This window comes from Phoca vitulina, unplaced genomic scaffold, assembly GCF_004348235.1.
Source record: "Phoca vitulina isolate PV1807 unplaced genomic scaffold, GSC_HSeal_1.0 scaffold58, whole genome shotgun sequence".
Taxonomy (NCBI): Eukaryota; Metazoa; Chordata; class Mammalia; order Carnivora; family Phocidae; genus Phoca; species Phoca vitulina.
The window spans coordinates 9,480,156-9,503,957 of NW_022589761.1; the positions used below are offsets into that span (position 1 = coordinate 9,480,156).

The 23,802-nt window shown below is 59.1% G+C and overlaps 3 protein-coding genes across 3 annotated transcripts; 1 reads left to right on the forward strand and 2 right to left on the reverse strand.

Moving 5' to 3' along the window:
* Positions 1–15: 15 nt before the first annotated feature.
* Positions 16–14,935, forward strand: MAP3K10 (mitogen-activated protein kinase kinase kinase 10). The gene is made up of 10 exons (XM_032390124.1): positions 16–1,158; positions 5,225–5,405; positions 8,310–8,458; positions 8,923–9,098; positions 9,699–9,945; positions 11,511–11,627; positions 12,132–12,291; positions 12,415–12,527; positions 12,896–13,546; positions 14,323–14,935. The coding sequence occupies exons 1-10, from the start codon at positions 471–473 to the stop codon at positions 14,643–14,645; spliced, it is 2,805 nt and encodes a 934-aa protein (XP_032246015.1). The 5' UTR covers positions 16–470; the 3' UTR covers positions 14,646–14,935.
* A 183-nt stretch (positions 14,936–15,118) lies between these two features.
* TTC9B (tetratricopeptide repeat domain 9B) lies at positions 15,119–17,402 on the reverse strand. Its single transcript, XM_032390516.1, has 3 exons — positions 16,973–17,402; positions 16,232–16,414; positions 15,119–15,326 (listed from the first exon to the last, which is right to left on the reverse strand). Exons 1-3 carry the CDS (start codon positions 17,385–17,387, stop codon positions 15,217–15,219), a joined length of 708 nt encoding a protein of 235 aa, XP_032246407.1. The 5' UTR covers positions 17,388–17,402; the 3' UTR covers positions 15,119–15,216.
* A 2,557-nt stretch (positions 17,403–19,959) lies between these two features.
* CCNP (cyclin P) lies at positions 19,960–23,591 on the reverse strand. Its single transcript, XM_032390165.1, is given in 7 exon segments — positions 19,960–20,125; positions 20,826–20,977; positions 21,080–21,238; positions 21,803–21,958; positions 22,036–22,125; positions 23,330–23,531; positions 23,533–23,591. Coding segments are annotated over 7 exon segments (984 nt in total).
* Positions 23,592–23,802: the final 211 nt, after the last annotated feature.

The window sequence follows — 23,802 nt, forward strand, 5'->3', positions numbered from 1 at the left end:
GGGCGGGCGCCCCCCGGGCTCAGCCACCCCTACCGCGCCCGGCAGTCGTGGCCCGGGATGCGGAGCCGGGGGCCGCCGGTGGAGCTGCGCGGGGTGAGAGGCGCGGGGAAGGGGGCTGCCTGCTTCCCTCACCCTCGTCCCCCACCGGCGGGCCCCGGCAGGAATTCGGGAGCCGCGCGGCCAGGCCCTCTTAGCGCCCTGACATCTGGGGGGACAGGTGAACCCGCCGCCCTACCCGCACCCCGCCCCGCCTGGGCAGCTGAATCAGAGGGGACGACCCTGCCCTTTTAAGGAGGCTTTTTGTTGCTCCTGCGGAGGGCTCTCCCCCCACCCCGCCCCCCAGCCATGGCCTCCAGGAGCCCCCTAGAACCCGCAGGGACTGCCCCCCATCCTGGCCGCCGGGGCCCGCCCTCTGCATCCCGCGGGCAGCCAGTGTGAAGCGGCCTCCTGCAGCCCCCGGCCCCTCCCCCATGGAGGAGGAGGAGGAGGGGGGGGGGACGGCCAAGGAGTGGGGCACGACCCCCACGGGGCCCGTCTGGACCGCGGTGTTCGACTACGAGGCGGCGGGCGACGAGGAGCTGACCCTGCGGAGGGGCGACCGCGTCCAGGTGCTTTCCCAGGACTGTGCCGTGTCGGGGGACGAGGGCTGGTGGACCGGGCAGCTACCCAGCGGCCGCGTGGGCGTTTTCCCCAGCAACTACGTAGCCCCCGGCGCCCCCGCCGCGCCCGCGGGCCTCCGGCTGCCCCAGGAGATCCCCTTCCACGAGCTGCAGCTAGAGGAGATCATCGGCGTAGGGGGCTTTGGCAAGGTCTACCGGGCCCTATGGCGCGGCGAGGAGGTGGCTGTCAAGGCCGCCCGGCTGGACCCTGAGCGGGACCCGGCAGTGACAGCAGAGCAGGTGCGCCAGGAGGCCCGGCTCTTCGGAGCCCTGAAGCACCCCAACATCATTGCCCTCAGAGGCGCCTGCCTCAGCCCCCCACATCTCTGCCTGGTGATGGAGTATGCCAGGGGGGGCGCACTGAGCAGGGTGCTGGCGGGCCGCCGGGTGCCCCCTCATGTGCTGGTCAACTGGGCTGTGCAGGTGGCCCGGGGCATGAACTACCTACACAATGATGCCCCTGTGCCCATCATCCACCGGGACCTCAAGTCCATCAACAGTAAGTGGTGTCCTCCCCCCAAAACTTGCTTCCACAGAACCTTGTGAGGTCCAGCGTAGGTGGCGGGAAATGGGGACACCAGTAGACGCTGCCTAGGGCGAGAAGGGGCAGCAGTATACCTTCCGGGCCAAGTGAGGCAGGCCTTGCCCGTTAAGGGAGGAAAAGGAGGCTCAGAAAGGTTGAGGGACCACCTGTCCCCCAGACTACGGTCACAGTAGCTCAATAAATATGACTGGCCCTGCACTCCTAGCATAAAACAGCACAGATGCAGGGCCTGCCCTCAAGGCATCGACGGTCCAGTCCTGATGCCAGAGTCCGCCAGGCGGAGACAGAAAGAACCTAGCCTGGAGTTGGGGTTTCTCAGCCTCCGCACTATTTACATTTGGGGCCGGATGATCGTAGGAGGCTGTTTAGCAGCCTCCTTGGCCTCTACCTGCCAGATGCCATGGGCATCCCCCACCCCCATCCCCAATTATGATAACCGAAACTTGTCTCCAGACATTGCCAAATGTCCCCTGGGGAGCGGGGGAGAGGGTAAAGCCACCTCCACCTGAGAACCACTTCCTGGAGTCCTCCCAGGCCTCTGCCCCAGCTAGCGGAGGCAAAGTGGAGGTGAGGGAGGAGGAAAAGGGATGTGCCTTACGTAAAAAGCTTCCAGGCTGCCTGGCTTATCCCAGGCTCTCAGAAGTTGATTGGTTGGTTGAATGGGAACTGGGGCCAGGCAGAAGGGAAGGCTCCCCAGGACGCCCACCTAGACCCAGGAGCTTCTCCTGATGTTAGCACGTATTAACTGAGCACCTATTTGCAGTGGTTTCCGCCCTTAACCGTCCTCACAAACTGAAGATTTCATTCATTCCTCACATATTTCCCCGAGTGTGCCACACCCTGCCCTGGGTCCTAAGTATATGACCCGGGAAAAATCCCACCTTCCTGGCTCTCCTCCCATCCTTCCTCTGCCCCACCTCACTCCCTTTCCTTTTGACACTGATGTATTCATTCTTTTCTTTTTTCATTTGGTGTTTGCTGGGCCAAGTCATGCGCCAAGGAGAGGGCTCAGCAGTGAATGAGGCCAACGTGTGCCCTGCCCTCACCTGAAATGTGACGGGTTCCCCTTTGCCCTCACCTTTGGACCCCCACATCTCATCTATTTCTGATTTCTGCCAATTCCGCACCTTGACATTTGTTTGAATCTATCCCATTTTTTTGTGTGTTTTTGTTTTTTTTTTTTTTACAATTTTGTTGCTCTGCCCCCTCCCCCACCCCCACCACCGGCAAACCCCTGCAGCAGAGGGATGTGTGTTCCTTACCTTCCAGGCCTCGCATTTGGGCACTAACAGAGCCGCCAGGAGCTCGAGGGGTGCCAAGCGCTGTGCCAGGGCTGGGGAATGGAGCGGGAGACGCAGATGGCTCCTGCCTTCCCTGATGCTCCAAAATGCTGGGCAAGTGGACGCAGGACGGGCAGCATGCTCCTCTTGAAGGCTGAGCATGCTCTTCTTGGCCCTTCCTCACCCCTGCTGATTCAGCAGCCTGAAGGTGGGGTGTAAGGACACACACCTGTGCCCCCAGGGTTTCCTGCAGCCAGTGCCACCCGGACATAGGGTTGTTGGGGCTCTGTAGGCCAGGGCTGCCTGCCCCGGCGACGGGACAGCTCCATGCCTGGGACAGGTCACAGGGCCTCCGCAGGAGCCCCTCACCCGATGTCGCTCATACACTGGTTCATTCAACCAGTAATTTGGAAGCAAAATTAAGTATACAGGCCCCGTCTTAAGCTCTGGGATTTCAGAAGTGACCAGGCAAGATCTCCCCATATGGAAGTTAGAGGCTAGTAAACAGAAGTTGATGATCGCTATTTAGATAGATAGGTAGATAGATAGATGACAGAGTTTCCCAGAGAGTATCAGGGGCTCTGAAGGAAATAAAACAGATCAAGGATGAGGCAGAAGGAGCTCTTTCAGTCAGATGGTCAAGGGAGGCAATCCTGGCGCAGAGACCTGAACAAAGACGACCCGGCCCTGTGAAGGTCTGGGCAGGGCCAAGGTCCCGACGTGGGAATGAGCACATCTTGTTGGAGAAACAGGGAGGAGACCAGAGGGGTTGGAAGAGGAGAAATGAGGCAGAGTTAGGAGAGGAGGTCAGAAACGTAGGCAGGGCCCAGATCAGGATGACCCTGGGGGTGATGATGAGGATTTGGGGTATTTTATTCAATGCCATGGAAGCCATTAGAGGGTTTCTAAGCAGGGGGTGACGCAGATGGGAGATGCAGAAATGAAGTGTAAGACCATAGCGTGTTCCCTCTATCACAGGGTCACCCCACAAACAGGAGAGGTGGGGACCCAAGAAGGGAGGGATGGAGTCACATGCTAGAGAGTCGAGGGAGGCCTCTGGGCTTTGATGATAGTAGAAATAGCTCACCGTTATGATGGGAGAAGTAGCCAGGAAGGGTCAAAGATCCAGGTGGAGAAATAAGGGCCAATCTTTGCGACATCACGCACTAGTAATAATAGCTAACATTTTGTAAGGACGTGTTGTTGCTTCAGGCCATAAATCCTTCTTACAACCCTCTAAGATAAATATGACCACCATCTCCATTTATTTTATTTTATTTTTTTATAGATTTTATTTATTTATTTGTCAGAGAGAGAGCACAAGCAGGGAGAGAGGCAGGCAGAGGGAGAAGCAGGCTCTCCGCTGAGCAAGGAGCCCAATGTGGGACTCGATCCCAGGACACTGGGATCATGACCTGAGCCGAAGGCAGACGCTTAACCGACTGAGCCACCCAGGCGCCCCTCACCATCTCCATTTAACAGAGGAGAAATCTTAGCGTTACGAAGAATACATTAACAAGGTTATGCAGTTAGTAAGTGGCAAAGCTGGGATTCAAACCTCGGCAGGACTCTGCACACTTTGGGGCCTCTGTTTGACAGAAGCTGGTAGAATGTCATAGCAGTTAAGAGATTGGGCTCTCAGGTCGGATCTCAGCCAGGTCTTTGCTGCACAGTTTTCTAGCTGTGTGATCTTGGCCAGGGGACTTCATCTCTCTGAGCCTCAGTTTGTCAGTCAATAAAACGGGCTGCTTTCCAGTTAATTCATGTGAAGGGCTTAGCACAGTGCCTGCCATATAGTGGGCTGCTGGTAAACACCAGCTATGATTATAATTGTTGTTCGTAACAATCCCAGGCAGCAAGTTGGAGCCACTCAATATGCTTGGGGGATATATCTGTCCGATTTTGTCACTGTAATGCTGCGAAACAAGCCACCCCCAAAACTCAGTGTCTTAAAGCTTGATGTCATTTATTACTGCTCACACATATGCACGCCTGCTGGAGGGTAAGCTGATTTAGGCCGGGCTCAGCCGGAGAGGCTTGACTCCAGCTATCTCCCGTGTACCTTGGACCAGCAGGCTAGCCAGGCATGGTCTTGTGGTGATGGCAGAAGCACCAGAGGGCAGGCAGACGGGTGAGGCCTCTCAAGGCCCAGGCTGGGAGCTGGCTTTCTGTCACTTCTGCCTCATCCTGTTGACCAAAACAAGTTACATGGACAACCCGGAGTAAAGGAGGGGGAAATACACTCTGCCTGTTTCGGGGAAAGAAATGCACAGTCACGTGGCAAAGAGTGTGATGCTGCAGAAAGGAGTAGAACGGGGGCCCCCCCCCGCATGCAATTTGTCACAAGGGGTGACAAAGACAAAGGAGAACCACATTCATCCCTTCTGCTTATGCTCTGTAGTTCCCACCTCTGGGCTGGCTGGGAATTCAAAGCCTGGACAAAGGAGAACCAAGGCGTTGGATACCGACCTTGCGATGAGCTCCCCACAGCCTAGGCTGGAGTCAGGAGGGTAGCGGACCCAGGGGAGGCCCCCTCCCCCCTCATGGGAGCCCCAGGGCAGGGACTGGACAGCATGGAAGGGTCCACGGTATTCCAGACCAGGAAAGGAGCCACCGCAGAGGGGGCAGCTCGAGGTGGGGGAGAGAACAAGTAGGAGATTCCAGCCAAGGCAGGGGCCAGGACACTCGGGTCTGCAGCCCAGAAGCTCTGGGGTGACCCGCCTTTCTTCCTCACCCCCCAGTCCTTATCCTGGAGGCCATCGAGAACCACAACCTCGCAGACACGGTGCTCAAGATCACAGACTTCGGCCTCGCCCGCGAGTGGCACAAGACCACCAAAATGAGCGCTGCGGGGACTTATGCCTGGATGGCTCCAGAGGTTATCCGTCTCTCCCTCTTCTCCAAAAGCAGTGACGTCTGGAGGTGCTGATGGGGGTGGCTGGGGAGTCCTGGCAATGGGGGAGGCGGGGGGGGGATCAGAACGGGAGGGGCGGTCTCCCGCCGAAGTGAGGATCCGGGCCTGGGGGGCCCGCTGGCAAGGTCAGGCCCTCCAGGCACCAAAGCAGGCGTCTGCTCTGTTTGCGGAAGTGGCAGCTGAGAAGGACTCGGATTCGAGTGGAAAATTCCAAAGATCTAGAGATAGGGTGTCAGCACCAGGGCCCTCAGACACCATCAGCACACCGCCCCACTTGTCAGCAGGAAATTGAGGCCTTTGGAGGCCTCTGTCCATCCATCCTTCCATCCATCTGTCCGTCCGTCCTCACTGGGTGCTAGGGATACAGCAGGAAATAGAAGTAGACACATTTCCTGCCCACAGGGATAGTAAATAAGGAAATAAACATACAGGAAAGCTGGGGAAATAGCTGGTTTCAAGTTTAAAAAGTCATAAAACAATTTTCAAAAGATAGCTAATCCCCCAGAACAAAGCATCAGATAGTATTAGGAGCCAGGAGGTTTGATCGAAAAGCCCTCTGAGGGCCGGAGGATGACTTTAGGGAAGGCTTTTCTGGGAAGCGACCCTTGAGCTGAGTTTGGGCTGACAGGAAGGAGCCAGCCATGCACAGTTTGGGGGAAGAAGCTTCCCAGGCAGAGGGGACAGTGCCCACAAAGGAGACGCCGGCGTGAGAACGAGCTTGGTCCGTTCCGGATACGACTACAAGGCCCACGCGGCTAGCGCAGGGCAGGCAAGGAGAAAGGTGGTAGGAAATGACAGAGGAGAGAAAGCTGGACGAGGGACCAGACGCCGGGCTTTATTCTAAGTGCAGGGGAAAGCCAAGTGGCCTTTATGAACGGCATGGTCCGGCTGAGCATTGCAAGGCTCCCTGGGCTGTAGGATGAGGAATGCGTTGTAGGGGACAGGAGTAGTGGGGGTGGGAGGCCAGTGAGGAGGCTGTTGCCCTCACCAGCGAGACTGGATGGTGGCAGCTGAACCTCTTCAACCCCTGGCCTTCTCCTGGGAGGGAGCCAAACCCGGGTCAGTCCCCAGCTGAGGCACCAGATGGACCAACCAGCAAAGTCATGGCTTTGGGGCAGACAGATCAGACGGGAAGTCTCCATGAGAGCAGCGCAGCCCTTTGGGGAAGGTTCTGCGTGGCTTTACATTGAGGCATTCATTTATGGTACCAAACATTTAACAGAGCCAGGTCTCAGTGGCAAGGAGCAGAAAACCCCAAACGAAAACAAACGGAAGTTTCTGCTCACATGTAAAGCCTGGGACCACTGTGGTGCCCCCCGCGACAGGAATTCAGGATCCTGGGGTGAGGGGGGGTTCCTCAACGGGGGTGTCATTGACATCAGGCAAGATCATTCTTCCTTGTATGGTCCCGCCCTGTACTTTTCAGGACACCAGGTGTAGATGGTTCCTGGCCCCCAAACGTCACTGTGGCCATCCAGACATCCCCACGGGTTTCCAGCGACGTGGGGAAGGTGGGGGGTTATGCCATGTCCTGCTGAAAGCCACTGTTACTGTCCTGTCCTCCACCTTACGTGGCCTCCGCTCCCAAGCTCACTTCATCATCCAAAATGGCTACTTGGGCTCCAGCTTTTAGGTCCACATTACAGCCAGTAGGAAGGACAGAAGCAGAAAAGACACCCCTTCTCTCTAAGGATACTTCCCGGAAGTGAGTTGCAGAGGACACACCCTCCCCCATCCCACTGGCCGTAAGTGTCGCCACAGGGGCTTCCTTAGCTGCAAAGGAGGATGGAAAAGTATTTCAGACAGGATGCACACAGCTCAGATTCGCCAGCGCTGGTCCTGAGAAGGGAGGCCACCAGCTGTAGGAGAGCGGACGTTGTGTCCATCTTGCTCCGGGGCCTAGAACAGTGTCTGGCGCCCTGCATATGTGTTTCTATGTCGAATTAATGCACGTGTGGATGTGGGGGAGCCCGGGGACCTACTGCATGCCGGGCACTGCACAAAATGGTCATTAGGCTCCTGAGGGAATTCAGATGGGCCCGCAGGTGACTAGCAGAGTGGTGCACGCCCCGGTGTTGTGTATCCATGAAGGACACTGCCGTGGGCACATCAAGCAGGCCTGAGTCCAAGTGTGGACTGAGACCTGTCCACTTAACTAGCTGTGTGACCTTTGGGCAGACAACTTAACCTCTCTGAGCCTGCACCTGCTCGTCGGATAAAACGGGGGTCATACCAATACCTTCTGCCTTACAGGGCTGTTGTGAGGATTACTGAGAGCGCCTAGCACAGTGCTGGCCTGGAGTAAGTGCTTTATAAATGTTAAATAGTGTTAACTTGTTTTTAGAGGTAAGTGCCGAGGGTTCTTCTGGGAACACAGAGGAGGGGCCTCTAACCTAGCTTTGGAGGCTGTGGAATCAAGGAAGCCTTCCTGGTAGAGAGGGCCCCTGAATTCTGACTTAAAGGACAGTTACGCAAAGGGAAGGATGTCCTTGACAAAAGGAACAGCATGTATGAAGCCAGAGGTTAGGAAGAATGGGGCTTGTTCAACTTGTTCACTGTGGCTACAAGCTGACGCTGGGGTTGGTACAGGGGCGAGAGGGCTTAGAGGCAAGTCTACAGTGGTCATCAGAGGTCAGGGCTAAGAAAAGTGGCTTTGCCCCATGGGCACAGGGGACACACTGCAGGTTTTCAGGTAGGGGTGAGGGGAGAGAGAGCAAAGGCAAGACGTCAGAGAGAGCCAACCCCACAACACCCATTTGAAATCAGGCCAGCAGAAGTCAGTCACGTTCTTGTGGCCTCATTGGGGGATGTTGGGGTGAGGGAGGCCCACCAGGGGACCGGAGGCAGGGCTGGGGTGTAGGTGAGGATTGGGGTGGGATGCAGCATCACCCCTCCCTCTTCCCCACCTGCAGCTTCGGGGTGCTGCTCTGGGAGCTGCTGACGGGTGAGGTCCCCTACCGTGAAATCGACGCCTTGGCCGTGGCGTATGGCGTGGCTATGAACAAGCTGACGCTGCCCATCCCCTCCACGTGCCCCGAGCCCTTTGCCCGCCTCCTGGAGGGTGAGCCAGGGCCCTGTGGAGATAGGCTCAGCTCGGGCGGCAGGGGCCCTCGGGCCAGACCTCACCCCTTCACACCCATCCATCCCAGTGGGTCCAAGAGTGAGGGAGAAGGGGCCGCAACCATCGGGCCACAAACTGCCTCCAGGGCCCCCAAACTGTTGTTCTGACCAGGCCCACAGCTCCTGAGGGCAACCTGTTAGCATTCACTGGCCCCAGGATTCCTCCCTGATTCTTGATTCTGCCACATGTGAGGGAGTGGGTCCCCAGGTTTCTCTCCCAGAGTTTCACTGAGTTCAATGTTACCAGGAATTTGGCTCTACATTCCTTCCCCTCGGCTCCATGGAAGTTGTCTGTCCACAGTCCCCTGAAGTCCTGCCTGCCACGGAGCAGGCTGATGCCCCAGAGCACGGCCACTGACATCTCCCCTCCCACCGCTGTCGTCCCCACCCCCACCCCCACCCCAGAATGCTGGGACCCAGACCCCCACGGGCGGCCAGATTTCGGCAGCATCTTGAAGCAGCTTGAAGTCATTGAACAGTCAGCCCTGTTCCAGATGCCACTGGAGTCCTTCCACTCGCTGCAGGAAGACTGGAAGCTAGAGATTCAGCACATGTTCGATGACCTCCGGACCAAAGAGAAGGTGAAGGCAGGGGATAGAGTGGGAGGGGTGGAGCGACCTCCTGCATTCCGGTGCCTTTGGTGGGGCAGAGGCCCCTCCCCTGAACCGCAGTCTTTGGGTCCATGCAGAGCCAAGGCGGCCTTCTTTGTATATTAAGGAAAGACAGCCTGTTGATGGATTAATAAGAAAAGGCACCCTGCACTGACGTTCTTACAAGTGATACCACCTGATGTGTGGGATCGGTTCTAAAACACAACAACCAAAATGGGAGGGAGGGAGGAGACAAGGAAGAAATGACAAGAAAAAAAGGATTTGCAAAGTATAAATAAGTTGTTGACCTCGAATGATGAGTACACTGGGGGCTCTGTCTCTGCTTTTGTGGATGTTTGAAGTTTTCCAAACTGAGGAGCCAAAAAGTTAAAAATCAAAGGGGTCAAAATCAAGCCACCCCTTTCTCTGTGCAAACAGCCCTGTGTCCTGGCACCCAGCTGGGCTGGTAAAGAGTGAGCTGCCCCACGTGCCGCGCTCCGACGGACCCAGCAGCCCCGGGTCCGTGGGGGGCGGGGCAGGGGGAGGAGATCGGTACGGCCCCTCTCCCCCAGCCGCCCATCTCCTCCCCAGGAGCTCCGGAGCCGGGAGGAGGAGCTGCTGCGGGCCGCCCAGGAGCAGCGCTTTCAGGAGGAGCAGCTGCGGCGGCGGGAACAGGAGCTGGCAGAGCGCGAGATGGACATCGTGGAGCGGGAGCTGCACCTGCTCATGTGCCAGCTGAGCCAGGAGAAGCCCAGGGTCCGCAAACGCAAGGGCAACTTCAAGCGCAGCCGCCTGCTCAAGCTGCGGGACGGCGGCAGCCACATCAGCCTGCCCTCGGGTACCGCCCCCCGCGCCGCCCCCGGAGGCCGCCTCGAGCCGTCGCACGCAGGCTTTACCTCTTCCTTTTAGTTTGTAAACGTTTTTTCCGTGCTAAATATATCACCCACGGGGAAAAGGACCAGAAAACAGCACAGCTTCAGGAGCGCATATAATCGCCCGCATGAAGGCGGAGAGAACCTCCATCCACCCCTCCAGATGCCCTCCTCATGCCCCCTCCAAACAGCCCCTGCCACCCCCTGCCCCAAGAGTAACCTCTGTGATGACTTTCAGGGCATTCACTCCTCTGCCTCTCTTGATTGTTTCATCTCCCACCTATTTTTTATAATTATCTTTTAGTCTGCTGCTTTCTCCCTGCTTGCCAATAATTTGTTGAGGAACATCATTTATCCTGTGGCATCTCCCACGGCGGGAGCGGATGTTGCGGCTTGCATCCCGCTGTCATCCTTAACGCGCCCCTCCGTCCCCTGAATTTCCGTCCCCTGAATTTCCTATAAAGTGGTATTAAACCATGTGAAATTGCTGACGTTCAGCCCTTTTTGTTTCACGTGGCTTAATCAGTTTCAAGTTCAGGTCTGGGCTCTTGTTTCCCCACAGCCTGCTTCCTAGGCACTGTTAACAGTGCTCACGTCCGTAAGGCCCATGATGTCTGCTCGACTCTCTCTCTGGGACATTAGAAGCCATAGTGCCGCGCCCAGAATAGCACTGGCCAGCAGAAATCTAATGCGAGCCACACGGTGAAGTTTTAAATCTCCTCATAGCCGCCTTAAAAGCTGGAGAGAGAAACAGGTGCCATTGATTTTAACAATATATTTTATTTAGCCCAATATATCCAAAACGTTACTGGGTCCCATGCAATCAACACAAGAAACACTGTTAGGGATTTTACCTTTTTTCATACTCCATCTTTGAAACCTAACGGACATGTTACAGTTACAGCGCATCTCGGTCCAGGTGCTAAATTTTCATCAAAAAATACTTGACCTGCATTTGGATTTCATGAAATTTACAGTTGAGAAAGTAGATTCTCTCTCTCTCTCTCACACACACAAGTAGATTCACATACCCAAATTGTTCCAAACATGCTTCAGTGTTTTCAATAACAGAGCTGAGTATCTCTTTTTAGTTTAAATTTAAATTCATTGCAACCACACAGATGAAGTTTAAACTCTCCAGTTCCTCAGCTGCAGTCCCACATGGCAAGTGCTCCGTGGCCACATGTGGCTAATGGCCACCACGTTGGACACTTAGCCCTAGATCTGTAGTCAATCCTTAGTTAATTAAGGACCCAATTAGGATCTTGCCTCTCAACCTCGCACATACACCAGACATCTCTGGCCGGCTCGTCACGGTTACAAGGCTGTCCTTCACCTCGGAGTTGCCGATTCAGAAGGTCCAAGAGTGAGCACCCCCCCACCCCCCACCCCCGGCCTCCAGGTGAGATGGGCAGTTTGGGAATGCAAAACAGTGGCATTCCCATCCAGCACTCCTATCCTTCTACAAAGGGACCTTCTCTTTGGTTACCCACGGAGCTGTTTGCTCAGGAAAGTCTCTTTCTTTTCGCAGGCTTCGAGCATAAGATCACAGTCCAGGCCTCTCCAACCCTGGACAAGCGGAAAGGATCCGACGGGGCCAGCCCCCCCTCGAGCCCCAGCATCATCCCCCGGCTGAGGGCCATTCGCTGTGAGTATCTTCCCAGGCCCTGATCCGTCCGTCGTCAACGACCTTTCTCTGCGCACATACCATACGCTGAGCCGGAGGACCGACAGGGACAAGACAGGCAGGGTCCCCTCCCTGATTCGCATCGGGGAGACAGACCATAAACAAGCCAACAAGTCCGTAAGCGGGACAACTTCCTGCAGCGATAAGCGCTGTAAAGGAAAGCAGGGAAGGGAATGAAAGAGCAGAATGGCCGTTTGACCTCAGGAAGGTGGTGTAAGGAGCTGGGGTTTGAGCAGGGACCTGCGGGCTGAGAAGGAGTGAGGAGGGCCAGGATCTGAAGGAAGTGTGTCCCTGCCAGAGGGACCGGCAAGGGCCAAGGGGGGGGTGGGGAACCAGCAAGGGAAGGGTCCTGTCTGCAGTTAGAATCCAAGGTCCCTTGGACTTGTTGGTGGAGGGCGGATCCGAGAGTGAGGCAGGGAGCGCAGCGGGCACAGACTGGCCACCAAGTGGCTTCTCTGGGCCCAGTGACTCCTGTGGACGGTGGTGGCAACAGCAGTGGTGGCAGTGGGACATGGGGCCGCAGTGGGCCCCCAAAGAAGGAAGAACTGGTTGGAGGCAAGAAGAAGGGCCGCACCTGGGGACCCAGCTCCACCCTGCAGAAGGAGCGGGCTGGAGGGGAGGAGAGGTACTTGCGACTGGCAGCCCAGCGCTGGCCCTGCCCCTGCCCCTGCCCCCCCCCACCCCCAACCCCCCGCAGCCTGCAGGTCGGCACTGCAACCCCCTCCCCCATCTCTGGTGCCCCCTGCAGGCTGAAGGCCCTGGGGGAAGGAAGCAAACAGTGGTCATCTAGCGCCCCCAACCTGGGCAAATCCCCCAAACACACACCGATCGCCCCAGGTTTCGCCAGCCTCAATGAGATGGGTAAGAGGGTGAGGGTGCCTTTAAAATGGAGAGGGAGGGGCATCCGGAGGGAAACATCACCCGAGAGGAAGAGGTGACCGCTCCCTTCGGGTTGGGGGGTGGGGAGGGAGCCGACAGCACTGGACCCATGGGTCGGCAACATTCCTGGAACGGGGGGGGGGGGGGGGGGGGGCCGGGGGCGGGGGGGGGGGGGCGCCCCGGGGGGGGGGGGGCGCTGTGGGGGGAAAGACTGGCGGGACTTGGTGGCCGCACTGCCGGGAGGGTCTTTCGGGGCAGCCCCCTCGCCACCAAGTCCCCTGGGGGCCGCAGGGACAGCGGGGGCGGCGGCCAGCCCCGGAGGCGAGTGACCGGCCCTCTCCCGGTTGCAGAGGAGTTCGCGGAGGCGGACGGAGGCAGCAGCGTGCCTCCCTCCCCCTACACCACCCCGTCCTACCTCACGGCGCCGCTGCCGGCCGAGCCCTCCCCGGGGGCGCCCGCGCCCCTCTCCCGGCCGGGCCACGGCGGCCGGCGGCGCTGCGAGCTGGCTCTGCTGGGCTGCGCCACGCTGCTGGGCGCCGTGGGCCTGGGCGCCGACGTGGCCGAGGCGCGCGCGGCCGACGGCGAGGAGCAGCGGCGCTGGCTGGACGGCCTCTTCCCCCGCGCCGGCCGCTTCCCGCGGGGCCTCAGCCCGCCCGGGCGCTCGCCCGGCCGCCGCGACGACGCGGCCCCCGGCCCGGGCCTGGCGCCCTCGGCCACCCTGGTGTCGCTGTCGTCCGTGTCCGACTGCAACTCCACGCGTTCGCTGCTGCGCTCGGACAGCGACGAGGCCGCGCCGGCCGCGCCCTCCCCGCCGCCCTCCCCGCCCGGCACCAACCCCCTGGTGGACCTGGAGCTGGAGAGCTTCAAGAAAGACCCCCGCCAGTCGCTCACGCCCACCCACGTCACGGCCGCGCGCGCAGTGAGCCGCGGGCACCGGCGGACGCCGTCGGACGGGGCGCTGGGGCAGCGGGGGGCGCCTGAGCCCGCGGCTCCCCGCCCTGGTGAGTGAGGCGCCCCGCACCCGGGGAGCAGAAAGCGACCCTCCTCCCCTGCCCCCACCAAGGTCCGAGGCCCCAGCCCGGCGGCGAACCCCGCCCCAATGCCAGGGTGGCCTCCTGCTTTGCATGGGAGGAAGGGTCTGTGTCCCCACGGCCGTCACTGCTGGGGGCATGGTGGGTCCCCGGGTGATTGAGCCCCTGGGATGCAGGAGAGGCGGCAAACCGCAGTGCCTCCAGGGGCCGGGCGGTGACATTATTGGCGACAGTAACAACTATAGAGAACAGTCCTGTGCTAGACGATGTTCCCCATACATTTATTAACAACGACAAAGGCGATCAGCATGGGAGTCAACTACCTACTACCAGGCACTGTGCTACTTGTCTTACAATTACCGTTTTATTTACCCCTCGCCTAGGGAGGGTGCTGCTCTCCTGCCCCGGAGAGACAGTGCTATGCCTCGGGTCTCTCCGCAGGCCTGTGTGCGTGCACCCAGCACCTCAGATGGGGGTTGGGGGGATGAGGGCTTTATCTAGAGGGGTGACAAGGGAACAGGCCCTGACAGCTTAAGGAAGATGCTCAGAGTTGATCCCAGATGAGTGAGCGCTTTGGAGCGCTCGGGGCCTAGGTCAAGGTCCCACCCCGGCTGGAAAGCGGGCCCAACAAGATCAGCAGATATTTCTAAATGAGTCAGAAATTCCAGTTCTCACGTAAAGGTCCTGGCTTTTCAATGCCACCCTCTGGCCCACCCCATTGACCTCATCTGATCCTCTCTTACCAGGCCCTCGAGAACCCCTGGACTTCCCCCGCCTGCCCGACCCCCAGACCTTGTTCCCGACCCACCGCCGGCCCCCCGAGTTCCCTGGCCGCCCTACCACCCTGACCTTCGCCCCAAGACCCCGGCCGGCTGCCAGCCGCCCCCGCCTGGACCCCTGGAAACTGGTCTCCTTTGGCCGAACACTCAGCATCTCGCCTCCCAGCAGGCCGGACACCCCAGAGAGCCCTGGACCCCCCGGCATGCAGCCCACGCTGCTTGACATGGACATGGAGGGGCAGAGCCAGGACAGCACAGTGCCCCTGTGCGGGGCCCATGGCTCCCGCTGAGGCCCACCCTCCACCGCCCGCCTGGGCAGCTATGAATGTAGCGCCCCAGGCCCCGCCCCAGCCTGCTGTGCCACAAGGCGGGGGGGGGGGAGGCCCTGGGCAGGATACTCACTCTATTTATTGGGGAAGGGGGGAGGGGGTCACTTAATTTATTCCTTTGTACCCCAGAGGGTGGAGCCCAGTGCCCACCCTGCAGTGGGTGGGGGAGAGGGTGGGCAGGGATACTCAGGGACAGGGCATCATAGGGATTCGGCACAAAATGCAGCATTAAAGGTAACCCCTGCCCCCTACCGCTCTTGACTGTGTCTTTCCCCAGCCCGGGGCCCTGATCCTGGGTCATCCCCAGGAGGGCACCCCCACCCCCCATCCCACGCTTCCCCCCCGAGCCTCTGGGTCTCTGATCCAGAGGGTGAAGCTCAGGCCACACGTCCCCTCCCTGGTCCCCACAAGAACACCACACAAAGAGGTTATGGTCACCAGTGACAAGTGCTTTACCAGCAAACACACGAGTCGGGGGGAGTTACATGGTGAGGTGGGAGTGGGGGGGAGGGCAAGCCCCCCTCTGCTGGCCTTAGCCAACGACATCCCGAGTCCCGGCCCCGGTCCCACTGTCTTCCCGCTGGAGGCTGCAACGGTTCATCTTCAGCTGAGTCAGCTGGATGTAGCGTAGGACATTGGTGTCTGCAGGGGAGGTGGGCACGGCATTATCTGGGTGTCCCGGGGCAGCGGGTGACATCTGCGCCACAACAGCTCACACCTCATTGTCCCCAGACTTCAGTGGCTCCCCCGCACAGCTGCTCTTGCCAGAGCCCTTCTCCCAAAGCCCCAGCCACAACAAGCGGAACGGGGGGCCTGTCACCCCTCCATACTCTTGCTTTTGCTGTGCGCTCCGCCAGGAACGCCTCTGCTCAGACGCGGCCGGCATACTTCTGCCCACCCTCCAACAACTGCGACAAGTCTCTTCCCTCCAAACCTCTCACCAAGAAAACTCATCTTGCCTCTGCTCCCACAGCCCTGGGTCCTGTACCTGTCCTGTTCCCTTGTCATTGGCCCTCAATACAAGACTGATACTGTGTCTGTCCCCCCCCACACACACACACCCTATGATGTCCTAGAGGGCAAGCAACAAGCCTCCAGCTCTGCCAAGCCTCCCCACCCCGACCCCGACCCCACCCCTGCAAATTTCTTAGCCGTGTCCGCCCTGGGGTCTGCCGCCCTGCAAGTGCTCCGTGAGCAGTGGGTTGGTGTGTGAATGGGTTAGTGAGTGGATGAATGAGAATGGGGGGTGGGTGGAGATGGGGGGTGAGTGGGTAGGGAGTGGCTGAGTAGGTGAGTGGGAGGCATCGATGAGTCAATGATTGAATAGATGGGAGGTGGTTGGGTGCATGTCAGAGGAACATGGGGGAGGGGAGGGGAGGGGTGAGTGAATGGCGGGTGCGTGCCTGAGTGGGTGTGTAAGGAATAGGTGGATGGAGAGGTAAATGCTGGGGAGGAGGCACAGCTCTGCCTCGAAGCAGTTCTGCCCTGATCCTCCCTTGTTTGTTTCCTCTGCTCTAGCCCCTTTCCCTGCTTCGTCCGGCCCTCACCTGTGGGCTCCCGGCTGCGGGCCTCCTGCAGGTAGCGCAGCGCGCGTGCATAGTCGCCCAGGTGGTAGAAGGCAATGCCGGCGCGGTAGGTGGCCTTGAAGTTGCCCTGCTGCTTCTCCAGGACCTTGAGACAGTACTCGCGCACCCGCTCATAGTTCACCAGCTCCGACTGCAGCAGGCAGGCTGCGGAGACACCGGGACCGGTGGTCGCAGAGCCTGGCGGCACCCCCGGCCCTCACCTGACTGCTAGGAGCCAAGCCTTCAGGCTGCAGGAGCCCCCGGCCCTTTCCGGTGGCTGAGCCGGGCCTAAGAGATTGCTCAGGCCACCTGGGCCGCCGATCTGCTGACCAATCAGGATAGAATCAATCTGCGCCGCCGCTAGAGGGCGCGAAAACACAGACAAGCGCTCGCGGGCGATTAGCTGGGAAGTTTCTGCAGGGGAGAGTACTAAAGGCGATCTCAGGTGAGGGATGGGGCCTTGAATCGCTAATCCAGGGTAAGATTTTCTCACCTGAGGTTCGCAGGTGACAGCCCAAAGCCCATTTCTTGCATCCCAGCCCTTCCATCCCTGTGTTCCCCTACACCCCAACCCCTCTCCTTGATAAGCTCTTGGGTCTCCCTTCACAAACCCCAGGTCTGCGCCCTTCAAGCCTCCAGCCCCCCGCCCAAGGCTTCATGGTTGCCCGTCACTCCCCACCCCTCTCCGTAGGCACCCTCTGCGCCCCCCCGACGGCCCCATACCCGTGAGAGAGTCATAACATTCCACCTCCGTGTTCTCCACCAGGCGCCGCTGCTCCTCGCTGAGGCGGGCTGGCCCCGGGCTGCTGGCGGGCCCGGGGGAGGGGGCGGGCAGGCCTCCAGGGCGGGCCCCCTGAGCCGCCTTCAGCTGCAGCAGTGCCCGATGATACTTGCCGATGGCTTCCCGGAACTTCTTTTCTCGGTAGCAGCGCTGGCCCTCCGCCTTGAACGCCACGGCGGCCCGCAAGCTGCTGTCGAGCGCCGCGCCCAGGCCCCCCGACGGCTCGGGGGCAGGGCTGGGCCGAGCCGAGCCATGGCGGGGGCCCGGGCCCGGCGGGGAGAGGGCGGGAGGCGGGCGCGGCGGAGGCTCCGGGGCAGCGCTGAGCATCAGCACCGGGGACAGCGCGCCGCGCTGCATTGTGGGAAACTCCTGCGGCCGCCGCTGCAGCTACCGCATCGCCCCCCGCGGGGCCGGTCCCCACCCTTTCTCCGCCCCCGCACCTCCGGCAGCCGACTCCGCCTGCCCCCTATGGGTCTGGAGAACCCCTCAGGACTTTCCCTTTCTGTCCTCCAAATCAGCCCCAGCCCTGGGGAGAGTTCAACCGGCCTCTCCCTTCTTCCCACTCCCCTTACCTCCCACCCTCCTGCCTGCTCTGCTCCCCCCTACCCAAAGCTCCCAAAGCTTTCTGGAAGGAAAAGACAAGTCTGGGGGAAAGAGCCGGAAGATAGCAACCTCGTGGAAAGCAGGTTTTCAGATCCCTAGGCATTTCACATATTTAGATAGGAACACGGGTTATGGGCTCGGGCTGCCCAGATTCAATTCCCTGCTTTTATTTCTCACTAGTGGTAGTACTTGGGCAAATCACCCGGAACTCTCTATCCTCCTCAGTACCGTAGGACAATGATAGCAACTTGGAAACTCATTTGTTTATCTATGCAACGAACAAATATTCACTGATATCTCTTCTGTGTCCAGCTCTGGTCTGGGTGATGCTGAGAAAGAGCAGGGACTGGGACAGCCTCAGCCCCTACCCTCACTGAACCCCTAGTCCAGCGGGGAGACAGACCAGTGACCAGACAGTGACAGCCCTGATAGGCTAGCCTGGGAAGCTCTGGCAAAGTGGCCAGGGTGGGACGGGAAAGGCATAGGGGGTCGAACCCTGGGTGGGGGAGGCACAACGGGCTGTGAAGGTCCAGAGGAGGTGCCTGCCCTAGACTGAGGTGGTGAGTGAAGGTTTCTTGGAGGAGGGGATAACTCAATGAACAAAAGAGATCTGCTTCTTGCCCTCCTCGAGCTCACTGACTGGGTAGGAAAAGCAGTGGGAACGCAGACAAGCCACAGCCCAGAGTGAGCAGCACAATACAAGAGTGTACAGAAAAGGAAGCACGTGAGAGACTTTTAAGAGAAAAACAGGGTGAATGAGACAGTTGATCTTCAACCCTCCTTAGCTGCTTACTTGGTGGTGGGACCTTGGCTTCCTCCTTGCCTTCCTTCTGTGTAACCTGGGGATAACGAGTTTACTTCAGAGTAGTTGTAGGGACCGAATCATGTTACGCAGATAAAGCCGTTAGCACAGGGCGTAGCACAGGATGGACAATGAACAACCCGTTTCTTATCACCCATGAGACTGTGAGGTATGTGATCCTAAGTGCCTGGCTGAGTCAGCATCCATGTATAGTTGTTGAAGGAATGAGTGAGTGAATAACTTTATGTGCTTTATGTATTACCACCCTCCCCTGCACCCTGCAAGACCCTGGCTTGGGCCTCAGCCCCAAGCACCAAGCTTAGATTTCCACTCTCCCCTCCCCCTGCACTGCACATTCTCTTCTTGGAGGCCACATGGCAGGTCCCACCCGACAGGTCCAAACCTGAACACAGCACCTTCCATCCCAATGGCCATATTTGCTTCTATCTCTCATCGAGCTTTGCCGAGTGGGTCTCTCCCCCTCTCTGGTCCTCCAACCTTGAACATCTCCAGGGCAAAAACTTCCTCCTCTCTTGCACCTCCAAACCTAAGCTTGGTTAAGAGTCTAATATATTCCTGAGGTTGGATTCCTGAGATCACCTCGGGCGTGTTTTTAATTTAAAAAGTGTGGAGATCCATTGATTTATCACAAATATTTTCTGAGCACTTACTAAATAGTTAGGTGCTGAGGGTTCGGCAGAAACGGGGGACAAGTGTACCTAGCTCGCAGTACTGCTAGGATGCAGTGCTAGTAATTCCGTAACACCTACTAGGTGTCAGGCACTGTCCTAAAGCTCTACATCTATATTATATTAACTCACACCCTCATCACACCTCTATGAGACCGGTGCTACAATTTATACCCATCCACACCGTGGCACTCTAGGGGTTAAGTACATCAGATCCCATTTATAGAACACTTGCTACCAAAGACCCATACTATCACAAACTGATGACTCCCACAGGCCAGCATGTGATGTGCTGGGCTTGTGCAACCATTAAAAAATACTGAATTAGTTGCTAACATATGGAAGTAGAGATACTTATGGAATTGTAGATTTTCAGCTTCACTTGAACAAAATCTGAAAATCTGGCCACATCGAGGTAGTATTCCTTATGAGTGGGGCAGCTTCCCACAGTCCCCATCCCTCCTAGTTTCTTCCCAGCCCTGAGGCCGAGAGCCACTCGGGTTGCCGCATCTCTGTCCATTTGTCTCCAGCAGACGTTTGCGCTGGGGAGCCTAGTTTTAGCTCGCCGAGCCGCGCTTGCGGAAGTCCGCCAGTGCCCCCTGGCGGAGGGGTCCAGAATTTGCATCGTGTCTCCCAGCCGCCATTAAGGGACTCGGTAAAGAGCATCCAATCAGAAAGATGAGAAGCCTGGGGAGTAACCAATCAAAAGCGAGAGAGGGGTCGGAATTCGCCCAATGAGGACGGAGAGCGCTCAGAATTAAAAAAAAAAACAACCTCTTTTATTGAAGTGGGAGACGGATACACACGGACAGTCTTTTTTGATGGGGTCTCGGACTCAGGGAGGCCCGGGCTGGGGGCGGCGGAGCAGGCGGGCGGCGGCGAGGCTGGTGCCCTGGCGCTGGGGTCGCGCGTACTTGAGGAAGATAGCGGCGCGGCCGGGCGCGGGGCCTCGGAGCGCGGCGCGGGCCATGCATGGCTCGAGCGGGCGCAACTCTGCGGGGCTAAGACGGGGAGACGGAGAAACTGAGGCGGGGGCAGGGGCAGCGGTGAAGACGACCTATTCTCGGAGCGGGGGGGCTCGAGGCTGAGAAGACACGTTGCCTGGGGTCCCCGAGGACAGTTCAGGGGCTCCCTCGAGCCAGTGGAGAGCCGGAACCTCGGGGAGGGACGGAGCGGGGCTGAGGATGGACAGACATCCAGCTCTACCCCGGGGGAGGCGGGGGGGGGGGGGGGGGGGGGGGGGGGGGGGAAGGGGGCCCGCCCGCCCGGGGGGGCGGGGGGGGGGGGGGGGGCACGGGCTGGGAGAAAAGAGGACTCACCCTGGCCTCCAGTGACCTGGTTAACAAAGGGGGGGCGCCCCTCTGGCAGTTGAAGGGACACCCCATTTGCGGCCACAAGGGGAGCTGGGGGACCCGAGGTTGGCAAACCTCTCATTCTCAACCCTGGAACGCAGTTCGGATCTCCCGAGGCCCGGAAGATACGCTATCTTCCACCCAGGGGCAAGGTTAAGGGTCCCCAAATCTGGACAAACACCTCATTCTCTGACACCCCCAGACTAGGCAGACACACCATTTTCTCTCACACCCAGAAAAATCAAGTCTGGGTGCCCCCCTCCATTGTCTCTCATTCTCTGAGAGGGGAAAGACAGTGACCAGGAAAGTAGGTTTCTGTAGCCACAGAGGCGCTCCCCTGGAGCCGTACCTGTAAAGCGAGGGCGCGAGGCCGGAGCCCGCCCCGTCGAGCAAGCGGTGCGCCAGGCTCAGCGCCGCAGCTGCGCGCCGACCGGGCTCCCATCCTGCGGCATCGGCCTCCAGCAGAGACAGCTCCAGAAAGTAGGTGGCAAGTAGCACCACCTGCCAAGGCCCACCGGGAGATCAAGCCACGCCCCTATCCCGGTACAGGCCACGCCCCTACCCGCAGGAGATTTGCCCCTCTGCCCCCTTCCCCCCCTGCACCTGGGGGCTGCTCCCGGCCAGCGCGGCCAGTAGCCCGAGGCAAAGTAGCGGGCCCGGGTGGTGCAGCCGGAAATCCAAGCGGCTCAGGATGCGGCGCTCGGCGCGCAGAAGCTCGACCCGCGAGAAGGAGCCAGCGCCCAGGAGGCAGAGGGAGGCCGACTGCGGATGGCGGGGAATGAGGTGGGAGAGTCTTGGACCCCGGCTGGTTGCTCCCTGCCCTGTAGCGCCTGGGATCGGTTCAGTCTCCGTTCTGAACCTCGATTTCCTGGTCTGTAAGATGGGGCTATTGATTTGTTCTCTGGAAGCCATGGAGAGCACAGGCTTCAGAATCAGAAAAACCTGGGTTCGACTTCAAACCCTACCATTTTCACACTGTGTGACATGGACATCACTGAAACTCTGAGACGGAGTTTTCTCGTCTATAAAACGGAAATAGTTCTCCGTACGTCACCTGGCAGCTCTGATAAGGCACGGAGTTCTGATCAGGCACTGACTATAACTGTTCAAAACTGAGTCCAAGTCCCACCTGCTTTGGGCAAAGGTATTCCTCTCTCCGGGCCTCAGTCTCCTCCTCTGCTAAAGGGACACATTGTATCTGGCCTCATACAGATATGCTGGGATTCCAAGAATAGGTAAAGCGCTAGCTCGGCACACAGGAGGTGTTCCCATCTGTGACGCAACGAGCGAGGGTTCCACCTTCCCAAGCCCCACTCCAGAAAGTACCTCGGGAAGCACGCACTCTTCCATTTTGCAGGCCACGAACAGGCAGGCCACGCCCAGCAGCTGCAGGCGGTGTAGGCGCACTCGGCCGGCGCGCAGGTAGGAATCCAGCAGGTGCACCGCCAGGTAGAGCGTGTCCCCCGCCAGGCCCAGGTATTCCTGGGGAGGGGCGTGAGTGACCACCAGGGTTCTATGCTGCGACGCGGGCTCAGCCCTGCCCCCTGCCGGATACGTACGTGCACCTGGATCAGCCAGTCCACCACTAGCGCGCGCATCTCTGGCGTCACGGTCGGGGGCAGGGCCCTCCGGGGCAGCGCGCGGCACACCTGCGGTTGGGCAGGGACGGCCTCACTCTCTCCACCTGTGCCTCGGCTTCTCGCCTGAGCTCCAGCCCCCAGTGCAGCAGCCTCCTCGCACCAACTGGCCGAAGCCTGAGCGCCTCACTGAAATTGGCCTCCAACGCCTTCTTCCAAATGTGTTTCTATTCCTTATCCCCCATTAGAGCCTTGGACTTTGTTCTGGACGCCTCCCTAATCCACCTCTCCAATCTGTAGCCCCCATGGCCACGGCTCCTCCTGAGCATCTCCCCCTGGGTCTCCAGACCACTAGCCGTCACCAAGCCTCAACCCATCCTCCTCAGAGCACCCAGAAGGGTCTTTCTAAATTACGAAACTGGCCAAGGAACTCCCCAGCTTAAAACCCTTCCACGGCTTCCAGTACCCTCAGGAGAAAACCCTAATTGCTCTCTCAGGCGCTGCCCCCTGCGCCAACACCACCTCTCCCCTCTCTCCCTTCACAACCCATACTCCAGCTACACCAGCCTTCTCTAGCCCTAGACTAGGACAGGCTTGTTCCTACCCCAGGGCCTTTGCACTTACGCTCGGTTCCCTCCACCTGTAATGGTCCTTCCCCAGCTCCTTGCACTGTTGAAACAACAGCTCAAATTCCCTGGACTTTTCCTATACAGAATTCTCCCTGCACCCATCCCGCTTTGTGTCAGCCCTTTATGGTCCTCTTAGCATTTTCAGTCTGGAGATGTCTGGTGTTCCCTTGTGTGTTCTGTTTGCCTCCCTAGGCTGCCGGTACCACAAGGGCAGGTATTTCTCTCTGGATCACACCTGTATCTCAGTTCCTAAGAGTCCCTGGCTGGGGACACTCCCCACTTCACTTTCTTGAACAACTTCATGCCTGCAGTATTTCGTCGGACAGCGCCTAGCCTGCACAGGTGTCTGCGGATGCCCGGCCCGCACTGCAGTCTCCCTTCTGCTGTTACCGCCTACGTTTGCTTGGTTGTCCACACCGAGAGCAGACTATGTTGTTCATCACAGCACCCCCAGGGCCTAGAATATGCTCAAAAACATCTGTTCATAAATTGCTAAGTGTTTGTGAACGAATACATGCGAGGGACAAGTAGGAGGGGCTGCAGGGAGGTGGGAGTTTGGGAAGCCTTGTGGGGTGGGTGTTGGGCCAGCCGCCAGCTTTCGCCTCGTCTAACCCGAACCCCTCTGCTGCCCTCCGGGGCGCGCTCACCATGACTTCGGCGAAGATGTCCCCAGCGTACTCGCGCTCTCCCTCCAGCCCCAGCGCGCTCAGCGCCTCCGCCAGCCCCGGCGGCGCGCACGGCCCAGGGGGCCTCTCCTGGCTGCCCTCGGGGATGCTGTCGGGGTCTGGGGCGCTGGGAGGGTTGGGGGAGGCGGCGGCGGGACTCTGCAAGGGAGAGGGGTGGGGGTCAGCGCCTGGAGAGAGGCCCGGGCCGGGAGGCGGGACCCTGGCTGCTGCATCTCACCAGCATCCTCCACGCTGGCGTCCGGGGACCAAGCCGAGCGCCCCTCTTCCTGCTGGAGCGAAAGACCCGCCTCGCCGCTTTAAACTGTGCCTGCACGCATGCGCGCTGAACACGCCTCACCTGGGCAGGTGCAGAGGCGATGGCGAATGCTATGCAGGTTGGCTCTGGCCCCTCCAAACCTAAGGTCAGGCAGCTGGAGTCAAATCCTCTTCCTGCT

Excerpts from the sequence above, each read along its gene's own strand:
- MAP3K10 (XM_032390124.1), top strand. The coding sequence starts at position 471 with ATGGAGGAGGAGGAGGAGGGGGGGGGGACGGCCAAGGAGTGGGGCACG. Across the intron at positions 11,628-12,131 it reads CCGGCTGAGGGCCATTCGCT|TGACTCCTGTGGACGGTGGT; the intron begins GTGAGTATCTTC and ends CTCTGGGCCCAG. Across the intron at positions 12,528-12,895 it reads CGCCAGCCTCAATGAGATGG|AGGAGTTCGCGGAGGCGGAC; the intron begins GTAAGAGGGTGA and ends TCCCGGTTGCAG.
- TTC9B (XM_032390516.1), bottom strand. The coding sequence starts at position 17,387 with ATGCAGCGCGGCGCGCTGTCCCCGGTGCTGATGCTCAGCGCTGCCCCG. Across the intron at positions 16,415-16,972 it reads ATGTTATGACTCTCTCACGG|CCTGCCTGCTGCAGTCGGAG; the intron begins GTATGGGGCCGT and ends GTGTCTCCGCAG. Across the intron at positions 15,327-16,231 it reads CCGCAGCCGGGAGCCCACAG|ACACCAATGTCCTACGCTAC; the intron begins GTGAGGGCCGGA and ends CCTCCCCTGCAG.